Source organism: Hydra vulgaris, chromosome 12 (assembly GCF_038396675.1).
Source record: "Hydra vulgaris chromosome 12, alternate assembly HydraT2T_AEP".
NCBI classification, from domain to species: domain Eukaryota; kingdom Metazoa; phylum Cnidaria; class Hydrozoa; order Anthoathecata; family Hydridae; genus Hydra; species Hydra vulgaris.
The window spans coordinates 58,990,791-59,017,500 of record NC_088931.1 but is presented as its reverse complement, the minus strand read 5'-3'; the positions used below and the strand labels follow the sequence as shown (position 1 = coordinate 59,017,500).

At 28.7% G+C, this 26,710-nt stretch overlaps 2 protein-coding genes and 1 long non-coding RNA gene across 4 annotated transcripts in view; 1 reads left to right on the top strand and 2 right to left on the bottom strand.

Moving 5' to 3' along the window:
• Positions 1-6,321, bottom strand: part of LOC136088876 (uncharacterized) — an 8,298-nt gene extending 1,977 nt beyond the window's left edge. Inside the window, exon 1 of one of the 2 annotated variants that reach the window (XR_010642584.1) lies at positions 4,892-6,321. This is a non-coding gene — a long non-coding RNA (uncharacterized LOC136088876). Of the gene's footprint in view, positions 2,438-4,891 lie in introns of those variants that run through there. The other variant, XR_010642583.1, reaches the window with a different exon arrangement.
• Positions 6,322-6,845: 524 nt separating this feature from the next.
• On the bottom strand, positions 6,846-8,285 carry LOC136088241 (zinc finger MYM-type protein 1-like). The gene is made up of 3 exons (XM_065811926.1): positions 8,267-8,285; positions 8,015-8,149; positions 6,846-7,885 (listed from the first exon to the last, which is right to left on the bottom strand). The coding sequence occupies exons 1-3, from the start codon at positions 8,283-8,285 to the stop codon at positions 6,846-6,848; spliced, it is 1,194 nt and encodes a 397-aa protein (XP_065667998.1).
• A 4,699-nt stretch (positions 8,286-12,984) lies between these two features.
• Positions 12,985-26,710, top strand: part of LOC105843588 (tyrosinase) — a 60,459-nt gene continuing 46,733 nt past the window's right edge. Inside the window, exon 1 of the mRNA XM_065811925.1 lies at positions 12,985-13,176. The gene's annotated coding sequence lies outside the window, so the exon portion shown is untranslated. The remainder of the gene's footprint in view (positions 13,177-26,710) is intronic.

Sequence of the window (26,710 nt, the reverse complement as noted above, 5' to 3'; positions counted from 1 at the left end):
AATACAGCAGTACCTTCAAATGCTTTATTTTCAATCTCTGGATGCGTTCTTAATGCAGCTACTGTTTCTTCGCAAAAAACAGACAAACAAAACTTTACAGATTGTCTTTCTATTGGTTTTGGATAAACTGATTTAGCTGTAAGTTTAGAGAGTTTAAAAAGACTATTGCACTCAGTTTTATATAAAGTTTCTAAATCACTCCACTTAGCCAAAGCCAGTTATTTATTGTTCAGAAATTGAAGTTCGTCAGTCTTTTCTGTAAACCAATTGTTTCGTATAGATTTTAAGAGATGCACATAATCATACAATAAATATATACCTGATGTTGTTAACCATGGTTTACTATCAACTGTTTTAAACATTCCAAAAAATCTTTGATTTACACGGTTACCATCAGTAATTATTACCATTTTGTCTTACTATTTTCAATATTAATTATCGTATCAACAATTTGTTGACATTGAGCAAACTGAAATTCAGAGGAACAATTTGCAACAGGTTGAGCTCTACATATAAATTATGGACCTCCAAAAAGACATTTAATCATAAATGATAAAATTGTTTTAGCTAACTTTTCAGGGTATTTTACTGCTTGACCAAACAAAGCACCTCTTTGGTTAAGTAATGAAGCTTTGACATAGATCTCATCAATTAGTATAATGGAAGTTCTTTTCAATGGATTTAAATTCATAAAAATACTATTAATGAAACTTAGGTCCTCCATTGAGCTTATTTTGAAGTCAATCGTGTTAAAAACCTTATACTTGGCAACTTGTAGTCAATACACAAACAATCATATAAACTTCGTTGCATAGCAAAATACTCATATGCTCTACATATAATATCTGAAGTATATAAAAATTCACCAACATTAACTTTTCTCATAGCATTAAGGTGTTCGAATAAATAATGGAACACCAAGTTTGTACATTTTTGATTGTATGTGTAAACTTTTTTTATTAAGCTGGAAAACAATAACATCGTTATTATCACTTAACAAAGATTGAATATCAACAAATATAAGTTCATCCTCTTTTAGAAAATCATTTGGTAAAATGCTTCGAAAACCGCTTGAAGTTACAGTTTTTCTAACTTTACTTGCTGGTGTGGTTAAACAACTAGGCGGAATGATTTTTAAAAACAGATGGTGGGTTTAAAGGTCATTGCTTACCATACTTGCTTTCAAAAGGTGCTTCATTTGGCCAATGAAGTTGACATACTGCTGTATAGTCTGTAACAATAAAACCAGTTCTTGGGATAGCTTCACTACATCTTTTTCTCTCCTCTAGATTCTTCGGGAACTTATAAATTGATATTTTTGTTGTAGTTGAGTATTGATATTTTTGTTGTAGTTGTAATTGATATTGTAGTTGTATAAATTGATATTTTTGTTGTAGTTGAGATAGTTCGACTTGCAAAGAGATACACAGCATTTTAAAGGCATTTTAATTATTAAAAAAACTTACCGTTAGTTTGACAATATTATTACCTTACAATGTAACGCCTTAAACCTTACAACGTTATCGTCTTAAAGTTGCGCTATCTAATTTATAAACCAATCAAATTTTAAAGATTTATTAAAAAAGCGTGAACACAAACTTTCGTCTAATGATAAAAGATGAAAATGTAAACACAGTATTAGGAATTGGCCTTCAGTTTAACAACTTTGTTGCGCGATGTCAAGGCCTGTTATTATAGAAGGCCGTGGTCACACATAATACAATATTCTGAAACTAATAAACAAACATCTAAATTTCTATAAGTAAATTTATTCTTTGATCATTGCCTTCATATCCTATCTTATTTTCATATCATAATCTATTATGGTATTATTTATATAACATATCACAACAATATTATTAAACTTGTGATGTTCAAATATCATATGAACATTCTCTAACATGTTCATATAATATTTGAATATAGTTCTTGAGAATATTATCTGCAAACAATTGACTGATGCAAGTTCAAATGTTGTCAAAAACCAAGCATGCATGCATGGGACACTGCAGTGTCCCACAAAGAAATGCTGGTTTAAAAGTCAAATTTTCTTTATTAAAAAAAATATTAAAATAGGGGGAAGATAGGGAGGTTTCTGTAACTTTTTTTAGGCTCCAAAACTTTTAACTTTATATATAATAAGGTTCATAAAACTCAAGGGACTTACGAACTACATTGAGGAACAAAAACAGGATATTTACAGAAACTTTTCAATTTTTAATCTGGAGTACCACAGTGTAATTGGGAAAAAAGTCTCTGGGCCCAGTATTCAAAGTAATATGATCTAAAGTAATATATAAATTAAATAAAATGCTTTAAAATGCATGCAGTTATACATATAACTCCTGATAGTTAACTATATGTATAACTAGTTATACATAAAATTTATTATATAAACTTATTTTTTAAGTTTATGCTTGAACAAATTAGTACCAATTAATTCAAATTCAAGATTTAGTTCAAGTTCGAGTTCTTATTTGTTCATTGTTTTTCACAATTTTATATTTATTTGTTCAAATTTGTTAACTAGTACTAATTCTAACTACAGTAAGAATATTCATCATTGTTGAACATGATTTTATTAGTAACTTAATTTTACTTTCAACATATTTTGACAACACCTTTTACATTTTAAATGATGACGGCTTTACTTTTCTATTGATGTTAAATTTATTACATTTCAATAACTCAGATTGAATTTTAACTGAATTATTGTAAGCTTTGTAAGGGTTTGTTGTATATAAAAAGGTGTTGTAAATAAAGTAAAAATAATATATATATATATATATATATATATATATATATATATATATATATATATATATATATATATATATATATATATATATATATATATATATAGTATTTAGGCTATGGGATCATCCATAAATGATGCAGTAGATAGAGGGGCAGTGTGAGTTTAACAATAATTGACAATGGGGAGGGGATGTTGAGACCAAAATAATGTCAATTAAAAAATTGAATTGAAAAAAAAAGTAACATATTTTATTTAAAAAAAAAGTAAAACAATTTATGCTAGCTATGAGCAGGTTCTAGAGGTATTTACACCAACAATGTAGTCTAAAAACTTCTTGCTTTTGTTGCTTAAAACTGTAGAGGATCATAGGAAAAACAATTTAAATTCAGAAATTAGCTTGCTTATCTGAAAGAACAATTTATGTTTTTTTTTTTTATTACTTTTAGTACTGTTGAGAATAAATCTAAAATTGAACAAGAAAAAAATTGGTGGTATATCCATTTTTTATATTATATTAACAATTCAGATATACCATCATAATATGATAACAAAAACTGACATCATTTTCAATAGAAATGGCAAAAAATTGACTGAGTTTGATTAAGGGTGAAGGTGTTCAATAAACGGGTCATCATCTGACATCATTATGCATAGATGACCCTATGATTTAGGTAAAATAAGTAATCAATTTGCCATATTTCTCTTAAGAAAGTGTAAGAAAAAAGCATTGTTATGCTGAGAACCTACCTATTGAGCAAGCTTTGACCACCTATTTAATAAATTTGAGAGACATAAGTGGAAGTGCGAATCGCAAAAGAACAAATAACAATGCTCTAAATTGATTTTAACTTTGTAGACTAACATTAATATAGTATTTAGAAATAATAAATGAAGTTTAGATGATTTTTATAACTTGTATTTATTTCCATTAATTATCAGTTGTCAGTCTCTATTTTATAAAATGAATTAAAAAACTATTTATTTATAGTATAACAATAATACATAAATACTAGTTTCCTAATGCTATTATCATCACAATGTTAATGGTATTCGTTTTAAAGTGAAATTTTGTAACAATTTTATTGTTTTAATGTTATATATATAAATATATATATATATATATATATATATATATATATATATATATATATATATATTTATATATATATTATTTTTACTTTATTTACAACACCATTTGATATACAACAAACCCCTACAAAGCTAACAGTTAAGATTCAATTCAGTTAAGATTCAATCTGAGTTATTGAAACATAATAAATTTATTATCATTAGAAAAGTAAAGCTGTCATCATTTAAAATATAAAGGGTGTTGTCAAAATATGTTGAAAATAAAATTAAGTTACTAATAAAATCACGTTCAACAATGATAAACATTCTTACTGTAGTAAAAAATAGTACTAACTGCTAAATTTGAACAAATAAATATAAAATTAACAAAAACAATGAATAAATAAGAACTTTAACTTGAACTTTAACTGAATCTTGAATTTTAATTGATTGGTACTAATTTGTTTAAGCATAACCTTAAAAAATAAGTTTTTATAACAAATTATATGTATAACTAGTTATACATATAGTTAACTATCAGGAGTTATATGTATAACTATATGCATTTTAAAGCATATTATTTTATTTAAACATCACTTTAGATCATATTACTTTGAAAACTGGACCCAGAGGCTTTATTCCCAATAACACTGGTACTCCAAATTAAAAATTGAAAAGTTTCTGTAAATATCCTGATTTTGTTCCTCAATGTAGTTCATAAGTCCCTTAAGTCTTAAGGACCTTATTATATCTAAAGTTAAAAGTTTTGGAGCATAAAAAAAGTTACAGAAACCCATCTCCATCCTATTTTTTTCTTTTTTTTATAAAAAAAATTGGGAATTCTTTGACTTTCAAACCTGCATTTCTTTGAGGGACACTGCAGTGTCCTATGCATGCAAGATTGGTTTTTGACAACATTTCAACTTGCATCAGTTGATTGTTTGCAAATAATTTACTCAAAATTTAAATTCAAATAACTATTATATTATCCTAATAATACGTCTATTTGCACAAATCTTTATCTTACTTCTATAAAGAAAGATAAAAATTTTTGGTGGTACTTACATACTTGCTTGCCATTCTCTATATTAATATAAAATATTTTCACACAATATAAACGTAACGCAATGCAATGTCGATTTAAAAATTTTCATTTAGTTTTTTTTAAAAAGTTTTTTTTTTTAGTTTCCAGCTTTCAAATTAATTCCCATGCAGATCCCACATGAAACCCACGTGGGATTTCCCATGTGTGTAAATACCATATGGTTCCCACATGTAACCCATGTGGGATTACCCACATGGGTTTAAGGTGACAAATTTCCATACGGATACCACATGGGAAAAACCGTCCCACGTAAATCCCATCAATCCCACACGGAACCCACGCGTAACCCATGTGGGACGCGGTTTTATTTTTCACTGGGACCAAGCCTCCTGGAGCATCATCCACAGTTCATTTCTATTTTTTGGATTTTGTCCAGAAATTTTAAGTTTTAACTGCCTCCATAAATTTTCAATAGGATTTAGATCCGGTGACTGAGGTGGCCATTCTAAAACTTTTACATTATTGGTCGTAAACCACTCTTTCGCAGCTTTGGATGTATGTTTTGGGTCGCAGTCCTATTGGAAATGCCAAATTATCGGCATATTTTCTTCGGCAAATGGCAACATGACATTATTTAGTATGTCTACGTATGTATATTGGGTCATAATATCTTTGATCCAAAAAAGTGGCCCCACACCGTACCAGGAAAAGCAACCCCACACCATTATATTTCCTCCGCCGTGTTTCACTGTTTTCGCAGTGAAGCGAGGTGAAAGTTCTTGCTTTGATGGTCTTCTTACATACTGTTTTCCATCAGAATTAAATAAATTTATCTTAGTTTCATCACTCCACAAAATATTACGCCATTTTTTGGTCATATCTGGTCCCCGCCAAGCAATATGATTTTTTGCAAAAATTTTTCTTTTCATAATGTTCTTTCTACCAAGTAATGGTACTTTCCTCGGAGTTCGAGCTGGCAACTTACTTTCTAAAAGCCTTCTTCTAACTGTCCAAACGCTAATATTTTCATTAATTTCATTTAAAATTTTTGTTGCTGACTTGAATGGTTCTTTTTTTGAAATAATTGTAATGTGATCATCCGTACGCTGACACGTTTTGCGTGGTCTTCCTCTATTCTCACGTGATTTTTCTGCTTTTAAGGTACTTGTAACTTTATTTTGAGAACATCCCATCGTAACTGAAATTTCCTTGTAAGTTTTTCCTTGTGTTCTTAAATTTCTAATAAGTTTTCTTTCTATCGCTGTACAATGTTTTCCTCGTCCCATTTTATATCTAATTCTAATTCAATAAAAATATGATATGTTATCATTTTATATAAGTTACATAAATATTGACCTTACCTTTATATCAACAACAAATAAGAATAATAAAATGTTTTTTAATCCTACAGCAAACAGGTTAAAATAAACACACACCAGTGGCGGATTAAGACTTTTCGGGGCCCGGGGCTATTTAAAAGTAGGAGGCCCCGTTCCACTAACAACGACAAAAATCGGTGCATGTTCTTAACTCTTTTAAGAGAAGAGAATGATCTCTCAGCCTCGCAATTTGTTATGGGAATAGTTAGAAACAAGCGATATGCTATATAAACATTTGGAAATACATCAATAATATCGGTTTCAACAATCCAATTTAAAACATGCAGAGGAATCAATGTGTTTTCAGTCTCAGATTTATCTTTTTTATGCGGAAAAAAACCCGGAGGCTGTAACTTTAATAATATTACAAATTGTTCTATTTCAAATATGAAACTATCTTCTAAATCATTTGAGTACACTTCTACAATTTTTTTTGCGCTAACTTGCAATTCCATGGTACTAATAGTTAACAGCTTCGATAGAAATCCAAATAACTTATTTACATGGTTGTAACCATCACTTCTTATAGTTAATTGTGTCACAAGTTTGTCAATAATGACAAAATATGTATTCACTCGAAACTTGTCGGATACGCTTAAAAATCAACTTGGTTTTCTCCGTTGCTCAATTTTTTAATTACCTTTCTTTTGTTCTTATCAGAATAGTCTTTTTCAATAAACGAGCTAAGTTTTTTTGATTCATTTTCAAGTCTCGTAAAGTCGTTTCGTAAGTTTTTTACAAAGTCAATTAGTGAAAGTAACATGCTGCTTGCTGTATGCAAATCTAATTCAACTTTTTGAAGAAATTTGCTAACTGCATTAAACCTCTTAAGTATGTGATGCCAAAGTACAGCCATGAATGCAAACTCTAGCTTAGTGATCTTATTTAATAAACACAAAACTTCATGACGAGTATCAGATTTTTCTTCTGTATCCTTAGCTATATGACATAGCGCTGCATGAATCCCATCAAAATTTTCTACCAAACTTCGTGTATCTGATAGGCGCTTCAGTGTAGCATGATTTCCTTTCAATAAATCCCATCTGTGTGTTGAAGCTACAAAAAATGAATACAAACTCTGGAGAACGCCAAAATAGTTGATAGAATTGATGCACTCACTGACACTGCACTGCCCTACTAAATTTAAAGAATGTCCAGCGCAGGGGATATAAAAAGCTAATTCACTCCGCTCTTTTAAACGTGCCTGTAATCCAGAATATTTACCAGACATATTGCTTGCATTATCGTATGCTTGTCCCCGACAATTGGTTATATCAATATCATATCTTTCCAGTAGATCTAAAATGTCAGTAATCAAAGATTTACCGTCGTGGCTTTTAATTTGTAGAAAACAAAAAAATCGTTCATACACGTGGCCATTTAGATAATAACGAAATATCACAGAAAGTTGATCCACGTGAGAAATATCAGGAGTCGAATCTACGATAATTCCCCAGTATTTTGCTTTTTTTATTTCGGTAATAATGTGCGTTAAAACCTTTTGAGACATAATATTAATTAGCTCTTCACAAATAGTTTTAGACAAATAATTTAGATTACCTTTGCCTTTATTTGCAAAAGTGTCAATGTGTTGCTTTAAAACTGGATCAAATTGAGTCAACAGTTCTAACATGCCTAAGTAATTAAATTAAAAAAAAAATAATAAGTGACAATTTATAGAATAAAAATATTAACTGCCTAAAAAGTAAATTGTTTGTTTAGCAGATGTAGAGGTGTCATTAAAGATAGTAAAAATTAGAGTACCTGAGTCAAGCTCATTGTTATGCATTGTAGATTCAACACTTTCAACTTCTTGAATTTCATTTGAAGGACCTTGGCAGGCTACCTCATTTTCCGTGTTATTGTTTTCATCTTTTCTTTCATTGTTTTTATTATTATCTACAGTTTATAGAAATTGCATAATAGTTTGGTTTGATGAAAAAAAATTTGTCATTTTCGGAAGTTTAGCTACCATTTCCTCTCTCTCTTTCTTCAATCTTCTTTTGCAAGCTCCACTTTCATATTTTCTTAGCATTTTAATTATAACTGTATAACCTGAAAAGTGTTAAACTGTTCTTTTTTTCTCTTTCACGAATTTAGCACTTCAGCTATTAAATGCATTCACACAAGAACTCTTTTGTGCGGAAGTACAAAAGAATTGTAGAATTTCAATCGTTAATGCATTTTCAATAAATATATAATTATTCAAGTCGTTAATAATTTTCCGAAGGGAATTGTTTTTGTAGCAATTTGTACAAATGTTACATTCAATTATTGCTATAAGGCGCTGCTACCAATCTAGTAATTTTTTTTTTGTAGAAGTAGTTGCGCTCCATCGTTGTCAAAGACCGGAAAAAATATATAATGCAGCGTTTTTGTTGACAGTTATTTTATTTTTGTGCTTTTGTTTTCAGACAATTTAGTAAATTTAACTTTGGCTCTTTTAAGTTAATAAAAGATTTAATTTTCAGAATTAATAAAAAATTATTTACTTTGAATCGGGGCCCCTAAAATTGTGGGGCCCGGGGCTATAGCACCCCCTAGCCCCCCTCCCTTGATCCGCCACTGACACACACCTATTATTTTGCTCCACCTAATTTGTAGGTTAAATATATAAATAGGGTATTCCCTTCATAAATTTGTAAGAAATTGGAAGTATACTGCTCTCTGTTATAATCAAATTTTTGTTGTTGGCAATGTCGCATTTGCATCCAAAATGATATAAAACAACGTTGTCCACCAATGTTCTCCAACACAATACGCAATATTGTTCTAACGTTTTACCAACATATGTGTGCTAGCTGGGTTGCTGCTAAATTTTTTTCGGAAATTAAGGGGGCTCACCCCTGTCAAAATTGCAAAAAAATAATTTTTTTTGAAATTTTTGATTTTTCATGTTTCAAGTGTTAAAATTAACGAGGAATCTGATTCTGAATTAAAATTTTCAAAAAAAAACACATAAGTATGTCTATTTCTTGATTATTTGATCATAGCCAAAATTAACCTTCTTAGCAACGTCCATAGCAACAATTTTATTTTCTCTTTTCCACTTATCTACAACACCTTTTTCTTAAAAGTTAATCTTATTTGATTAATCTGAGTCTGTGAAGTATTAATTTTTCAAAAAGAAAAGAAAATTTAAAGGAAATCAATACACAAGCAAAAAACAATTCGTGTCCATGCAATCTGAACTATTAAATTATATTCCAAGTACTTCAGCATCATTAGCAAAGACAAGATCGTTTACTAAGCTGTCAAGCCATGCTGTTTCTCAGCCTTTAAATGATGGTATTACTGGAAATAGAATTTTGGATATGTTTAATTTATCAAACTTAATTTCAGTTCTTGGTTGTCCTCAATGTAAATAAAGTTCATGTTTAAAGTTAAGTTAAAGTTTAAAACATTGATAAGCAAGTAAAATGACTGTAAAATGTTTTTGCCAATAGGAGCATTCATTTTGGACACCAAAAAACTGCCATTTATGTCACTAGGTTTTGACAGAAACTGCAGAATAGTATACTCAATGCGTAGAAGTGGTCAAGGCTTTGCTGGTATTAATCGCTTTAATGCACTTATGAATTTTCCACCACGATTTACATCAAATAACTATAACAAGATTGTTTTTAAGTTAAAAAAAAGTGTTAAGTTTATTGCCACTCAAACTATGGATGATGCAGCACAAGAACTAAAAGAGTTATCCAAAAATCAACCACAGAATAATTTTTATGATATACCTGTGTCATTTGATGGCACCTGACAAAGATGAGGATTTTCATCGCTAAATGGAACAGTAAGTTGCATTTCAACTTACTGTTTCATTTTAACTTTAACATTGGAGCTAAAGCTGTTGTTAATTTGTATGAAAGACTAAATATTTTCCAGGATTTTATACCAATCTTGGGTGTGATAAAATCAATACCAAAAGTATTAAAAATTCAATAAAACATAATAAAGTTAAAAATGTTCTCCGTCGTCGTCAAATTGGAGGACAAAAAAACACAAAAAGGATGATAAAAAAAAGCAAAATGAAGGAAAAACCTATATAACAGGATTATTTTGAAGTTAATTTTAAAGATGTTGTTTTTTATTTTATTTAGTTTTTTTATTCTGGATATGCTGTTTTCTTATTTTTAGTGATATATCGTTTTTTTGATAAAAAATGTTTTTCATGTGATATAGTCTTTTTATATAAAATTATAGATAATGTAGATGTTGTATAAATTTCCATTATCAAAACACCTTTTCAATTGATTTTATTATGCTTAGAATTGAAAGGCTTTAAAATATAATATCTTACTATAACTCTTTTTTCAAAATGTTTTACGTTTTGCTTATTTTCTCAGATTGCATTTTTTCCGAATTTAATAGAATTTGGAAATGTGGTAACTTTGGTTCTATTATAGCTTTTGAGCTGATATTTTCACACAACACACATAATAGATTGTTTCATGCAATAAACCAAAAGTTTGATTTAAATATTTTATATTGTCTGTGATTAACTTGTCTAAAGTTCAATTTTATGCTGAAAATATAGAAAAATTTTGCTAATTTTTTAAGAACTCAAAAAGTCATTCTTTCCGAAATAATATTTCACTTTTTTTTGGTTTATTGCATGCATCTAATGTAAAGAAATAATGTTAGAAAGTTTCATTGAAAAATAGTGTACCAACCCAAGGGAATTAGCTTTCCAAATTTCAAGAATTTATGACTTTCGCCATTTTGAATTTGTAACCATGGCAACAGCTGACATTTTTTGAAAATGAAAACATATTTTTTTAATCACTATTATAATATCCTTTCCAATGAATACCCTAAAAATCTTATGAGCTTGGAAGTTGTCGAAATATTTTTGAGGGGGGTGAGCCCCCTTAAACTAGTTCAACATATTCAAGAATGTTTATTTGTTTATTCTTAAATACATGAAGCTTATATAAATAACGCTAAACCCTATATTTTCCAACTATCTTTTGGAAATAGAACAACATAACTTTAGTTTTGTATAAAAATGAAAAAAATACTTTTTTGGTTATATATTTTATATATTTGCAATAAACAGATTATTCTATTGCCCATTTCATTTTTCAAGACGATTAAGTCTGATTTAATACAGAACAATGGAAAGCTAAAAGAGTTTTCTTTGAGATCTATTCTTTTCGGATTTCCTTGAGAAATGTTTGTAGTTTAGCTCAAAGCAAACCTAAAACTTATTCAAAATTAATCGTTATAGGATCTTTTTTGCGTTCAGTTTTGGTATCATTCTTTGGTTTTATGCGCTATTTGCCAATTCCTTTGCATTAACAATGTTTATAAATTCACAGCATGGATCACATAAATTTTTATTTAGTTTTTCGAATTCTATGTTAAACTCGTGTTTAAAGATGTAACTATACGTATCTTCTTTGAATATTGTAAACTATTTTTATCTCGATCTCTTTTATAAAGATCATACAATTTATTTTCATTGAGTTACTCTTCCGTGTATCGTTTATTAGATTGTTTTCTGCATTAATATACTTCAATTCTTAAAAAATAGTTTGTATGATTTCATACAATTCGCTTGATTTAAGCTACTTTTACATGTTTCCCTTCTTTTTACATGCTTCCATTATTTTGATTGCATCGAAGCTCCACAAGTTATCCAAAACCACAAGTTATCCAAAACCGCAAGTTATCCAAAATCACGAGTTATCCATAACCACAAGTTATCCAAAACTACAAGTTATCAAATATTTGTTTACTCTCAATCTCAGAAATATACAAAAAAGAGAATTTAAATTTAAAAGTTATGCAATTTTCTAGTGTTGTAATTAATTTTTCTGGCACTTGTTTTACTTTTGATTATTTATAAGCTTTACCCAATCGACGTTGCATTTTTCTTATATTTTGTATCAGTTTCAGCTTTGCGTTTTCTTGGTACACTACCACAAAGTGGCCTACAAGAAGTCGTAATACCAAGTGGCTCTAAAGTTATAAATGCTAATTTAATATGATTTTTTCCTTTTCTTTAATTAGACTATTCATGATGCATAAACAATAAATAATTTATTACTAATTAAAATTAAAAAACAAACAGAATCTAAATTTTGTTAACAACAATCAAACTTTACAACATCTAGGTTCTGGTTTTCAAATTCATATCCCATTATATATTCAACAAGAAACCACTACAGATTACGCATTCTAATTAATAAATAAAAGCTATGAAATTCGTTTTGATTTAAAGCAAGATTCTTAATCAATATTTTCAGTAGCTCTTTTTAGAAAAGGCTAAATTACGCAGTATGTAATTGGTGGTTTGATAATTTGCAGATAAATAAGATAACATTTTGGAGATAAATAAGATAACATTTTGAATTTGCTTATTAATGAGATGCAGTATGGAATTCAAAACTGTGTTATATATTTTATTATACTTTGTTATATTTAAGATAAAACAACATATTAGAAAATGGTTTAAAAAAAAATTAAATATCAAACTATCAAAAGTGATAATTTTGGCGTCGTGAGATGTAGATAGGTTACAATTTTCAAATGCAAAACAACAAAGCAGTATTACTTTTTACCGTATTTTTTTTTACAGATTTTCATCTTAAATAGAGCATGCTTAAACTAATAAAAAATTTTTATATCGCTTTCACCTCTGAAACTTACCCTTATGTGCATTGTTTATATTAGAAAATTTCAATAAAAGTAAATGCTCAGATTAACACTTTATATAAATAATTTTTAGGTGATTTTCAAGGAAGTAATGTAGTTATAATTAAAGACTTTGATTTCCAGAGACAATCCTTTGGGAAAATATTGATTTCTGATATACTAAACAAGTTACCTCTGGACAAATATCGAGTAAGCCTCTACTCAACAAACGGTGTTTTGCAGCAGTTTCGAGATTTTCAGTCAAGAAAGTGCTTAGTAAACATTTTAGGGTACGTAAATTTTTTGTATGATAAAAAAGAAGTTTTTGTTTCCATGGGAATGAAATTTAAACTAATATTAATATTATTTTAGTTTTAAATGTTTTAACATAAGTTACAACATTTAGAGAAGAGCAAATTAAGTAGCGTCTTATAAAACACACGTTAGATAACGGCGCGCGATTTTAAATGGACGCTATTGTAAACAACTCGCAGTTTTAGCCTTCGCGAGTGTATATTCTCTGCCTCTTTTTTTAAGTTAATCTTAAATTTTTATACAAGATCAATCAAAGTTTGTTTCAAAGAAAGATATTATTTTATTATTAAAAGAGAATCCGAGTAACTACCTCGTTGAATGGTATTCCTTTGTGATCTGTATCAAAAGCATTGGTATGTTTGCAATGTTTCTAACAAAACTTCAAGAATCTTAATTCAATATTAAGGACCTTTTGTTACAGAGAAATCATCCATCTTTATTTTTATTTTTTAGCTTTTTATGTTTTATTTTATTTCTTTTCTGGAAAAATTTATTAATTTGTTAAACCAAAAAAGTTATTTAATAAAAGCTTTTTATTTGTTTTTGAAATCATTTTGCTTGAGCTAATGTTGTTATTTTGTTTCATTTTCATTATTTTCTAGTTATGAGTCAATTTACCACGAGTGCCATATTAAATATAATAATAGTTTAAATATTAAATAACGAAAACAAACACTTTTAACAAGTGTTACGTTAAATAGCATATTTCTAACCAGTCTTTCGTCTTAAAGTTTATTGAAAGGAAATAATATATAAGTTTAAGTTTAAAAGTCATTTTTCTGATTCAAATTTTCCAGATCTAATTTAAATGCAAAAAGTTTGACACTGCTGATTAGATTAAAAATTTAAATCTATTTTAATTTATTTTAAAGTTTTAATTTGTACATTAAACGTGGCTTTGTTGAGTAAAAAAAAATCTTTTTTTTTTATTAATACGCGCAATTAGGCAATTAGTTTTAAATTGGTCTCTAAATTACATACATTTATTCATAAAAAAAATGATAATAATATAACGCTTTGCTTTTTACTTTTTTAAATACTGATTATTAATTTCAGGGATCGCTACAGGTTTTTTTGTTGCTTGAGATTTATTTTTATGCCTATCTCTAATTAGAATGTATTAGAATGTTTTGTTAAGAATTGTAGAAATAAAAGCCTGGGAACAAACAAATCAACAATATGTAAAAAAATCTGCTGATTTTATTTGCAAAATTATTTTGCAAAAATCTCTTTGTTTTACATGGTTTTTTTTATAAGCATACTTTTATTATAATTTATGTTTTACAAAAATACAACCATCTTGAATTAATAATAATATTTACTACAAAAGATCTACTTAAAAGATTATAATAAAATAGTAATATAATAAAAATAATGCATATGATGCTTTACATTGCATAATGAAACTTATTTTGCAATGACTTTCCAATGCAATTGAACTTTTTCAAAAAATGTTTAAAATATTGAGTAAGACTATTATGCTTGCTGTATGCTTACTTTTTAACAAATTTGTTAATTAAAAAAAACCTAATCTCACCTACCTAATTGTAGAGGAGGTTGCATAAGTAGGGATAGTAGATACACTGATAAAAATTCATAGATTGAGTTTTAGAAATTGTGGGGATAGGTGGGGATACGTTCGAGTTAGTGCAGATTGGAGGGAATGGCCATTAGATTGAAGGTTGGGTGAAAGATGTGATTTTCTTTTTATATTTTTAAAATTTAATTCTTACGCAATCATTAATTATAAGCACACCTTTATATTAATTTTAATGCTAGTGAGCTGGAATATAAATTTACTGCATAGTGTACACAGCTTACTCTATTGTATTTTGTTAATCGTTTTCTGCTGTTTTTTCCTTAAACAAATTTCGTTACAAAATACTTAAAAGCAGTACTCGAAGTGATGTAGGATAGGCTGATATTCGTATTATGTACTGTATATTTATTCAGTTATCAATAATTATTATTTACAAATTTAACGAGGTTGCACACAAAATAGCAGTTCGTGGTCAAGAATTTTTTTAAAATGCATATACTAATTATTGACGGAGGAAGGCGGACAAGAACCCCTTTTTTCTGACAACATTTGCAATTATAGCTATGCGTGTATAAATTGAACAACCCAAATTCACATTTAAAACTTTTGAGCGATATTACGTCTACTTTGGGAGTTAATAAAGAACTCCTCGATTAGTGATTTTTTATGAAATTACGAGTTTCATTGTGCTTCAATATTTTTTCAGCAACTAATTCGAAAGTGTGGCTACTTGTTCTTAAACTATACTTGGGTCTAAGGGTCTGCGTCTCGAAACTTTTTTACGATAAATATCGATTAATTACGATATTTATCGTTAAATTACCATAAATATTGTAACTCATATCGTAACTCAAACGATAACGATACTTATCGGTTCATTACGATATTACTTTTTCCGACAAAAAAATAAATTTTTTTAAAAACCTAAATAACTTTAATAAAATTACTGACAAGTGCACTATTTAATGTAAAAAAAGAAATAAACAAAACTTTATTTGTAATTTTGGTTTTTTAATTTATTTAAGACTTACGCTGAACCAAAAAACAACTAAAAACAAAAAATAACAATGTTTTACTTGATAAATTGTTGGCTTGACATGTTTAACGTGTTAAGGTTTGTGCTTGTGACTTAATATAAGAAAAATATTAAAATTTAATCTCAAAGACAAGGTTTATTGAAATCACTAAATTGCTATATGGCAAGTTTTATAAACTCTAAGCAGTGAAGTAGACCAATGATGCCACTTAGGCAATGAATCAGTTTAAGTTAGTCATCCATTTCAACTGCTGATGTAAGAGTTGAAGTAGAAGGTCCCTGACTTGAAGCAGCTGAATTCTCAGAGTTACTGGTAGAAGTCTCTTCAAACAATTCTTCTTTTTCATCCTGACTGGTTAGAAACCATCTTTTGATCTGGATCTTAGGGTAGTTTTGCTGAATGTACAACAATTTTTCAACTTGTTCAGGCTGCAATTTTGTTCTTTTATAAGAGAAGATTCTACCACCGGCACTAAAGGCTCTTTCTTAAGATACTGAGGAAGCAGGTACACATAGCCATTTTTTAGCAGCTTGAGCAAGGAGAGGAAATTTTTACATATTTGCTCTCCAAAATTCCAGCACATCCACACCAACAACCCCTGGGAGTTTTTGAAATATTTCCCATTCAGTGAAAATGTCCGACTTTGCAGGTGGAGCCGGACCAGAATAGGAAGTCATAAGTGCAGGAGATTCTTCCATTCCAACATTATAGAAAGGGTTATCTTCTGAAACATGACCTTGGATTTCAGCGTGTAACCGTTCATTAAATAATTTTGTTGCAGCAATCCATTCCTGATAAGCATTGAATTGAGTAATTAGTGCCTCATAGGCTTCATCAAATCCACCCAGTTTTTTCAGAGCTCTTCCCTTGTACAAAGGGTTAAGCAAGTTGGCAACAGAGTAATAAAGGTTTTGACAACCAGTGTCCGGAAAACGAATATCCAAGTTTTCCACCAATTTTTGGTGAAACATTTGTGCTGTTGGTGATGCCCCACCAGCTTTGATGAAATCCAGACATTTGTGCCTCAGTGTGTAAATGTTTGAGATAACGAGGTGAATGCTTACTTCTTTGTCAGCAGAGAAACATTCTGAAATCTCAGTAACTCTCCTCAGAATAGACAAAATTTCATCATAAAGATTAAACTCATCTTCTGAAAGAATGACTGGAGCTAGCTTGGTGTAATCTTTTCCAGGAATGTCTCTAATGGAGCTGAGGATACGACGCAAAATATAAAAATCAAATTTTAATACTAATTCAAACTAAAATTTTAACATCTTTCCTTATAAAAAACTTTATTTTAAGAGCCTTATAATGTATATCTAAGTAATTTAAAGAGTATTCAAAAACTTTTTCCCAGAGAGTTTTTAAAAACGTTTTTATTACAATTAGCTGGTTAATTTCGGTTCAGTAGAACCGTAATTGAAACCGTAACCAAAACCAAAAAATAATTATTTAAAAAAAATGTAACCACGAAAAAAAATTAAACTATTTAATTGGTGATTTTAATTTTGATTGTTTACAGTATCACGTCAAATACAACATTAAAGAGTTTTATAATGACTTATTTAAAAACGGAGCGTTTCTCTTAAAAAAGGAATCATTAAATGCGATATCATAGATCATTTTCCGATTTTTTTCTCGATAAATACAGATACTAAATTAACACTAGATAAAAAAAGTAGCTTTTGTAAACGTATTTATAGCAAAGCAAATTTAGCATAATTTAATGACCAATTAGCAATGCTTCATTGGCACCATATTGATCATTTTCAGGACGCCAACTTAGCTTCTAGCAATTTTCTTAAAACATTCTATGATATTTATGACGCAAATTTTCCTAAAATTGAAATAAACCAAAAGCTTAAAAAAATAACATCTCCATGGATAACCAATGTACTAAGAAAATCTTTCACAATTAAACAAAAATTATATATTAAGCACATGAAATCCAAATCAGTTGAAAATAAAACCATTTACAAAAATTATGTTAGAGAGTTCGAAAGACAAAGAAAAAATTTCAAAAAAAATACTATCTAGACTTACTACTAAAAAAAATACTATCTAGACTTAAAAAAAAACAAAAACAACTCAAAACGCACTTGGTAAGTTTTAAGAGAAATCACTGGTAAAGCTAAAAATAAATCAGGCGCTTTGCCTAACGGTATTAAAGTTAATGATAAAATTTTATATGCTTCAAGCGATATTGCAGTTGAATTAAATAAGCATTTTATTTTAGCAGGGCCTAACTTAGCAAAAACTATTCCATATACTGGTAATTCTTTTGAATTTTTACCTCAAATAACAACAAATCTTAATTGCATTGAAATATCATATAAGGAATTTGAAGTTGCTTTCAAAACGATAGAACCAAATAAAGCAATAGGATTCGACGGTATCAACTAGGTATAACTGATTTTCTACTAATATATATATATATATATATATATATATATATATATATATATATATATATATATATATATATATATATATATATATATATATATATATATATATATATATATATATATATATATATATATATAATAATAACAATAATTTTCAAAAACTCCATAACTATGACATTTATTTACCATTCAAATTTCTTTGAATAAATAAATATTTGAAAAAATAAAATAGATTTGTTTTTGTACTGATTTATGGGATATAAGGCATTTAAACGATCAGTATGTAACATGATTTGATAAAAAATAGAGAATGTGAAAATATTTTAATATTTGATGATCGCTTAAAGAATGATTTGAGAATAGTAACTTGATTCAATTGTCACGTGATTTCAATTAAAAATTATTACAGTTGTTGTAATTAAAAATTGATTTATTATTGATATATTGATATATTGTAAAATATCTAATATAAAACAACTTAACATTTAGTTATATCTAATACAAAATATTGTAAAATATCGAAACGAAACGATATTTTATCGGAACCATATCGAAACATATCGGGTCATAGCAATTCATATCGAAACCCATTATCGTAAAAAATATTGGTTAGTTTCGATATTTCGATAACGATACGCAGAAGCTTACTTGGGTCCTCGATAACCTGTGTGATTTATGGCACTACAAAATCGTTTGAATCGATTCCTTTAGTTTTTTTGCATTAATGTATAAGTTTAACATGCATGCAGCATGTTGACCTTATACAGTCATTTTTTTTTTTCTCTATGTGCATAACTTTGCATTTTTCAATGTTAAATGATATATTTTTTAAACTAGTTAACAGCTGTGTCAAAATCTTTTTGAAAACATAGCGCATCTTTATCAGACTTGGTAACACCTATGAGCTTACTTTCGTTTTTATACGACTTAAAATTAAGCCCGGTAAGTCGTTAATGTAGGCTAATGTACGAATGGAAGTGGTCCTTAAACCGAACCATTATAGGACTCCGCTAAATACATTTCTCCATGGGGACAGTGTAATATTTATTTTGACACGTTTTTTCATATTGACCAACCAATATTTTATCCAAATATGTAGTTTTAGCAATCTATTTTTGACTATTTCATGAGGGATAAAGTCAACACCGTTGTCGCAAGTGGCTGAAGGTCGGTTTAAAAAATAAGGTAGCAGTCCTTGCGGCTCTATTTCAAATACTACATAAAAAATAATCATTGAGTGTTGTACATATAATAGGTATGTTATCAGTCACCGATCCACTGCTGTCTTCAAGTAAATGGATATTATCATGAAATTTGATTTGGTTTTGCACATAAAAGTTGAATATCTCTTGTATATCTCAAATCATAGAAATTAACGCATTTTCTTAGTCTATTTTTTTAAATGCTACTTTGTGAAGGTTTTCGTTCTTTTATTGTATTCTGTTTTAATTCATTTGGTGTGATCCTGGTCCTGCTAACACATATTTACCCCATCGTTTACTTTTTTATAGTTTCCATGACTTTCTTAGTAACCCTTGAACTTTCTTTTGGATGGTGTAGTTTTGTAGTGCTTGGTATGTAGACTGAGGTAGCTTTATTATATTTGTTAATTAAAAAATTGCTTTTTTCGGCTTCAGATATAATTTTAAATAATGTTTTCCAGTCATACAATTTGAGAAATGTAATTTACCTAAGGGTGTCCCATTCCCGAAACATTTTCGAATTACCACACCAACCTTTATATTGAGGTTTAGACTCAGAAAAAAATAATATTTACCAAGTGTTTTTAAAAATATAAAGATTTAGAAAATTTAGTAAACCCCCACTTAGAAAAAGTTGAGGAAACCCTTTTTTACCGTTTTTTTTTCGAGTATTTTTTGTTTAAAATGTTAACAAAATCCGTAACGACTTCAACTTTTCACACAGTATATTTTACAATCTTATTTATGCTGTATAAGAAATTTGACTTTTAATTTATTCTAATTAATTTAACGGTCCCCGAATTTAATAATCAAGTGGTTTTGTAATTAAAGTAATTAAATGTAAGAAAAGAAAGAGAAAGAATGAAAAGTGAAAAGTGAAAATGGGAAAATTTGCATATATATCGTATGATAAGCTAATTGTACGCGATTGGGTATCAAAAAAACCGTGCCAAGAAAGTTAGAGTTAAGTTTTATTGTTTTATTTGCAATTTTGTGTTTATCCTTTTTATTTCTATTGTTACTATTTTATTTTATTTTTTTAAAACAAAAACAAATAAAAAAAAAAAACCCGGAGGAAAACCTAATAATTAAATTTTTTGATGAAAATATCATTCTCAGGGACGAGAAAGACTCTGATAATTTTAATCAACAAATATTTGAAAGTCAATACTATACAGTTTTTAAATCTTTCCAATATCTACAAAAAAAGGAAACTTTTTTTTCAATTTTTAACATTAATGTTCGAAGTTTAAAAAAAATTTTTGAAAACTTTAAGTTTTCAAAATTTTTTGAATAAATTAAAACATGACTTTAAAATTATTTGTCTTACGGAACTTGGTGTAAGTGTGGTGAAACAAATGCGGAATTTAAACTAATTAATTACAAATCAGTTCACCAACCACGTAATTTTGGTATTGGTAAGTATTTTTATCCACAATTCAATTAATTATAGTTTACGTAACGATCTCTGTGTGAATGAAATAGATTTTGAGTCATTATGTATTGAATTAAAAATAAAAACACAAAAAACATAGTTGTAAACGCGACATATAGACCACCATCAGGTAATTTAAAAAAATTAAAAACTCATCTGAAATCATTTATAACAGCTATCAATAAAACGCGAGATCATGTCTTTTTGGCTGGTGATCTAAACATTGACCTAAAAAAACATGCTTCAAATAATAACGTAAAAAATTTTATAAACACTCTTCTTCAAAAAAATTTAATTCCAACATTAAACAAGCCAACTAGAGTGACTAACAACTCTTCTACACTTCTTGATAATATAATAACTAATAACTTTCATAATAACCGTCTTAACACAGGTATAATCAAAACTGACTTATCAGATCATTTACTAATAACATAATAAATAATAACATTCCTTATAAAACTACCGTATTTAGGCGACAGATCAATGAAAACTCTGTAAAACAGTTTCAAAAACTTTTAATAAACAACGTTGATTGGAATCTGGTATTGCAATCAAATGATGCTAACAACTCATATGATCTATTTCTAAGTCAATTCTGCAAGCAATATGGAACAGCGTTTCCTGAAAAAAAAATTATTGTGAACACAAAAACAGTTATGACTCCATGGATGTCTAATGGGTTGCTAAAATCCTCAAAAAGAAAACAAAAATTATATGCTAAATACTTTAAAAAAACAACTTATATAAACGAAATGACATATAAAAACTACAAAAATATATTCGAAAAAACAAAAAGAAACTCTAAAAAGATTTATTATGCAGAGCTGTTAGACAAAGCAAGCGGAGACACCAAAAAAACTTGGAATGTAATTAAAGAAGTAATTGGCAAAAATTATGCGAGAAACACTCTGCCTAAAAAAATAACAGTTGATGAAAAAAATATTTATAAATCAATTATTGCTGAAAAAATAAACGGTTTTTTATTAATGCTGGTCCAATTTTGGCATAAAAATTCCTCTAAATTCAACTTCATTTGAGTCTTATATAAAAAACTACGATAAAGATATGGATGAACCTAATCTTAAATTAATTGAATTGCGAACCGCCTTTTATAATCTTAAAACTAATAAAAGTGCTGGATTTGATAAAATTAACGTTAATGTTGCAAAATCTGAATATGATATAATCGAATCTCTTTTGTTTCACATCTTTAATCTTTCTTTTAAAACAGGTGTTGTCCCGGAAAATTAAAAATTGCACGAATCACACCGGTTTTTAAGACTGGCGATGACTTTATTATTTCTAATTATAGACCTGTATCTATATTACCGTGTTTCTCAAAATTGCTTGAAAGAATTATGTACAACAGCCTATTTAATTATTTATCAGAAAACAATATGTTGTACTCAAAACAGTTTGGTTTTAAAAAAAAAGTTCCACTGAACATGCAGCGCTTGAAATAGTCAATCAAATAACAAACGCGTACAGTACTAACTACTTTACATTAGGAGTTTTCATTGATCTGTCAAAGGTGATAGTGTAAGGTTGATACTGTAAACCATAATATACTAATAAAAAAACTTGAATATTATGGAGTAAAAAATAATAACTTACTTTGGTTCAAAAGCTATTTGACCAATAGAAAGCAATTCAAAAAATTCCATATGCTGTACCTGTGGTGTCCTCCAGGGCTCTATTTTAGGACCCTTATTATTCTTAGTATATATAAATGATTTAAATTTAGTTACACACTTCTTAAATTGTATTCTTTTTATAGATGACTCCGATCTTTTTTACTCCCGCAAAGATATTAAAACACTTTTTAAAACAACTAAAGAGTTGGGTAAGGTTAATGAATGGTTTATAAGTAATAAACTATCTTTAAATGTGGATAAAACCAAATTTATTTTAATTCATAAAGTAAATAAATTAGAAAATATTCCCATTAAACTGCCAAATCTAATAATCAATAACGCTAACATTAAAAGAGAAACTTCAACTAACTTTTTGGGCGTAATATTAGATGAACATTTACATTGGAGTGATCATTTAAATAGCATTGAGAAATAATTATCAAAAAACTTTGCCATGATATATAGGGCTAAACCATTTCTAAATAATAAATCTTTAAAAAGTTTATATTTTTCTTTTATTCATTATTATTTGGTTTATTGTAATATTGGATGGGCAAGTACAAATCATGCAAAATTAAAAAAATTGTACAGTAAACAAAAACATGCGTGCAGAAAATTATTTGGAGCTGATAAAATTGTACCATGCGAGCCTCTTCTGCGTATACTAGGTGCATTAAACGTTTATAAAATCAACTTACACCAAGTTTTAATGTTCAATATAAAATAAAGATAGGACAATCTCCTAAAATATTTCAGTCCTATTTTAAAAAAGTAGTGCATAAATACCCGACAAAATTTTTAAATAATAACTACATTGTCCCTAAATATAATTCAAAACAAATTACATATTCAATTCAATATCGTGGACCTTATTTGTGGAAAAAGTTTCCTAATATTGCAAATACGAAAAAAGTTAGTATACAACAGTTTAAAAATGAATCGAAACAGGTGTTATTACTTATGGATTTTAACATATCCGATTTTAAATGTCGTATCATATTGTTGTATCGCATGTTGTACGTCGTTGTATATTGTACGTTATATATTCGACACATGTGTCAAAATAAAAAAGTTTGATTGTCTTATCTTAACCAATTAATTAATCTAAAACGATGGTTGCGTCTAAGACGATGGTTGCGTCTAAACTGGACGCTTAGTAAAAGGAAAATTTATTTTTGTGCTGTTTCTTTAGCAGCGTGGTCAATACATAGTTTTGTAAGTGTATGTTGTTTGTTTTAAGTTTTTTGTTTTAACAGTAAGTTTAATATTAAAATTTTTAAAATTTAATATTATTAATATTATTACTACTTGTCTTAATATTAGTATTATAAAACAATAAAATTTGGACATCATCAATAATATAATTTGTTTAAATAATGATTTTAATAAATGTTTTATTTACTTTAAGCTTTTTGTGTTTACAGTATGTTTAATATACGAACTAAGGTTAGGAAATATTTTCTAAAATAGAGTTCCAATCAGATTTGTTAACAAGGCCATAAGTAGCGAGGTTAAGACCACATGTTACAAGGCCAAGGCTAAGACCAAGGTCAAAAGTTACAAGGCCAAAAGAGTTTTAAGGTCAAGGCCGAGAATAAGAGTTTCAAGACCAAGGCCTATGCAAAAATTTTCAAAACCTAAGACTTAAATTTTTGCTTTATGCTAAAGCCAATTATTAATAAAACTGTTGGTAGCAAGTGCTATGACCATAAAACCACATGTTTTAAAAATAGACCAAGGTTATGCGCAGAGTTCAACGAAGTCTATAAGAAAATATACTTGTAAATAAATATGAAAGCCGAATACAAAAATACGTAAAAATAAAAGAATAAAAAAGTTTTAATTCTTTAACTTTGTGTATTTTTTTTGAAGGCCAAGGCCAAAACAATCAAGGCCAAAGCCAATATTTTCAAGGCCAAGACCAAAGCCAAGGTCAACAGTTTTAAGGCCAAGACCAAGGCTGTGGCCTTAATTTTTGACGTTAAGGCAAGGCTGAGGCCAAGGACTAACAACTCTGGTTCCAATAAGATTAGACTTATAGTTTTATATAATTAATACACAAGCAATTGAGGTTTTTGTAATTGCTAGGCTTTAAAAAGTTGCTTATTTTACTTTCAGCAAAGTAATTCGCGCCAGATTTTGTTGAACGGTACCTCAGTAACTCAGTTACGTGCTTCTACTGCTCCTTATACTGTGTTCTTTCTGTAGTAACCACAAAAATGGATCTACGTTCTCGTAAACTACCAAAACCTAGTATAAAAGAGAAAAATTATGCAATGGAAAAAGAAAGATCCACAGGAAATCATCATTAAGATTACTTTATTGGGTTTGGACCTGAGAGAAGTAAGTGTCGAAGTAAAAACTTCTCCTTAAAATTGCATTGCTCAGAAGATATCTCTTCCCTTGTTGATTTCTTTTCCTTGTTGAAGAAAAACAACTTTTTCAAAATTTGCATTTCTAAAAACTTACTGTTTTACTGAAAAATATAAAAACACTTATAAACAAACATTTTTTGTATATAGGAAAGAAGGAGGAGCATGTTGCTAATCTGAATAGTGGTTAGGATGGGTCGTGAAACAAAAAAGTTATAGAAATCCCTGTTATTATCTACTCAGCTGGCCACGCCCAAAAAGATTCCTTTATTAAGTCTTTTTCTTCCTGGAAACTGTTAGATAATTTGAGTGCCCTTGTTTTCGACACCACTTCTAGTAACACTGGATGGAAAGCTGGATGTGCAGCACTCGTTGAGAAAGAAGTTGGTCATGCACCGTTTTGGACAACTTGTCTCCATTATGTTTACGAATTGCATATTCGTCACGTTTGGGATTCGTCACGTCTGGCATTTAATGGAAGTCATAAAGGACCTATTGTGCCAACTTTGAAAATGCTTTAAAACATTTGGGATTCTATTTCTCCCGAGCCTACAGATATAACGAAATTTGATTGGCAGTGACAGGAAGTGAACCATTCTATTTGTTCTGAACTGAGCTAACAGGTGCCTTTAGGAGAATATTTTTTCCATGGGCCGATTATCAAGAATTGATTGGACTGACAGTTCAGTATCTTGGAGGTGGCTTGTCAAAAAAAAAGATGTTCAATTTCAAAAACTGGGTGCGCATTATCGTATAAGATTCGTGCACAATGAGCTGTACATCTTGAAACTTGACGTGTTGGATCAGTCTTGATCAAACATGAAAAGTTTGACAATTATTCAGTCTTGCAGCCGACACCTTTGGTATTTAACTGGAGAGTTAGTTATCTTTGCAATGCTTAATGAGGACATTTTGCCTATTGAAAGATCTGCTATGACATTGAACTTGTACGACACCAATAGAAATAAAATAAAACCTGGAAAACCGTCTTTCCCGAAAGTTAATCCCTTCCTTTGTCTCTATAATTGGTCCACGTCCCGGGCTACTATTTAACTTAATTAAGTTGACTGCAAACCAAGAAGATTGGATGCATTTGCCTGTCGAGGACTGGATGGAGATGAAAGATTACAGCTATGTAAAAAATGTTGTTAAGTACTGTCAAGTTGTAAATGACAGCTTCGAGAGAGGTGTAAAACTTATACAAGACTTTAAAAATAAAGTAACGGACCCCAGCTTCAACTACTACTTCAAATATTAAGGACCATTGCAAATGAGTTTCTCTTTAAGGACGAAAAGAAAATTTAATAAATATTTGATTTTTTTTAAACAATGATAGTTGTATCCAACTTACATTAACAGAAGTTAAAATTTTTAAAACCACTTGACTATTTAAATCGGGAGGACTTTTAAATTAATTTTATTTACGTTGAACTTTTTACACAATATAAATGAGATAGTAATTAATACTGTGTGAAAAGTTGAAGTCTTTTAAGAATATATTTGTTAAAATTTAAGTGAAAATACTCGAAAAAATCGGTAAAAAATACTTTTTTCAACTTTTTGTGAGTTGGAGGACCCTTTAGTTTTTATGATAACGATGGATAACGAATCAAAATATTTGATGGATAAAGAATCAAAATAGCGTGTTAAGCACCTTTATACAGCTTATCAACATATACATTAGTCATATAAGTTCAAATTATTTCAACGATGGAATCCCTTTTATAGCAGTATGAATAAATAAAAAAATAATTTACTTGTTTTAAAACAACTTACTTGTTCAAGGCTTCAAACAATTAATGGATAACATTTTTCATATTCATTCTCCAAATTAGAAAATTATGTTAAAACGAGATTAATGTAAGATAATGTCTAAAT

Coding starts and splice junctions, on each gene's coding strand:
- LOC136088241 (XM_065811926.1), bottom strand. Junction 7,886..8,014: donor TAACAATGAGCTTGACTCAG/GTACTCTAATTT, acceptor TTAATTACTTAG/GCATGTTAGAACTGTTGACT.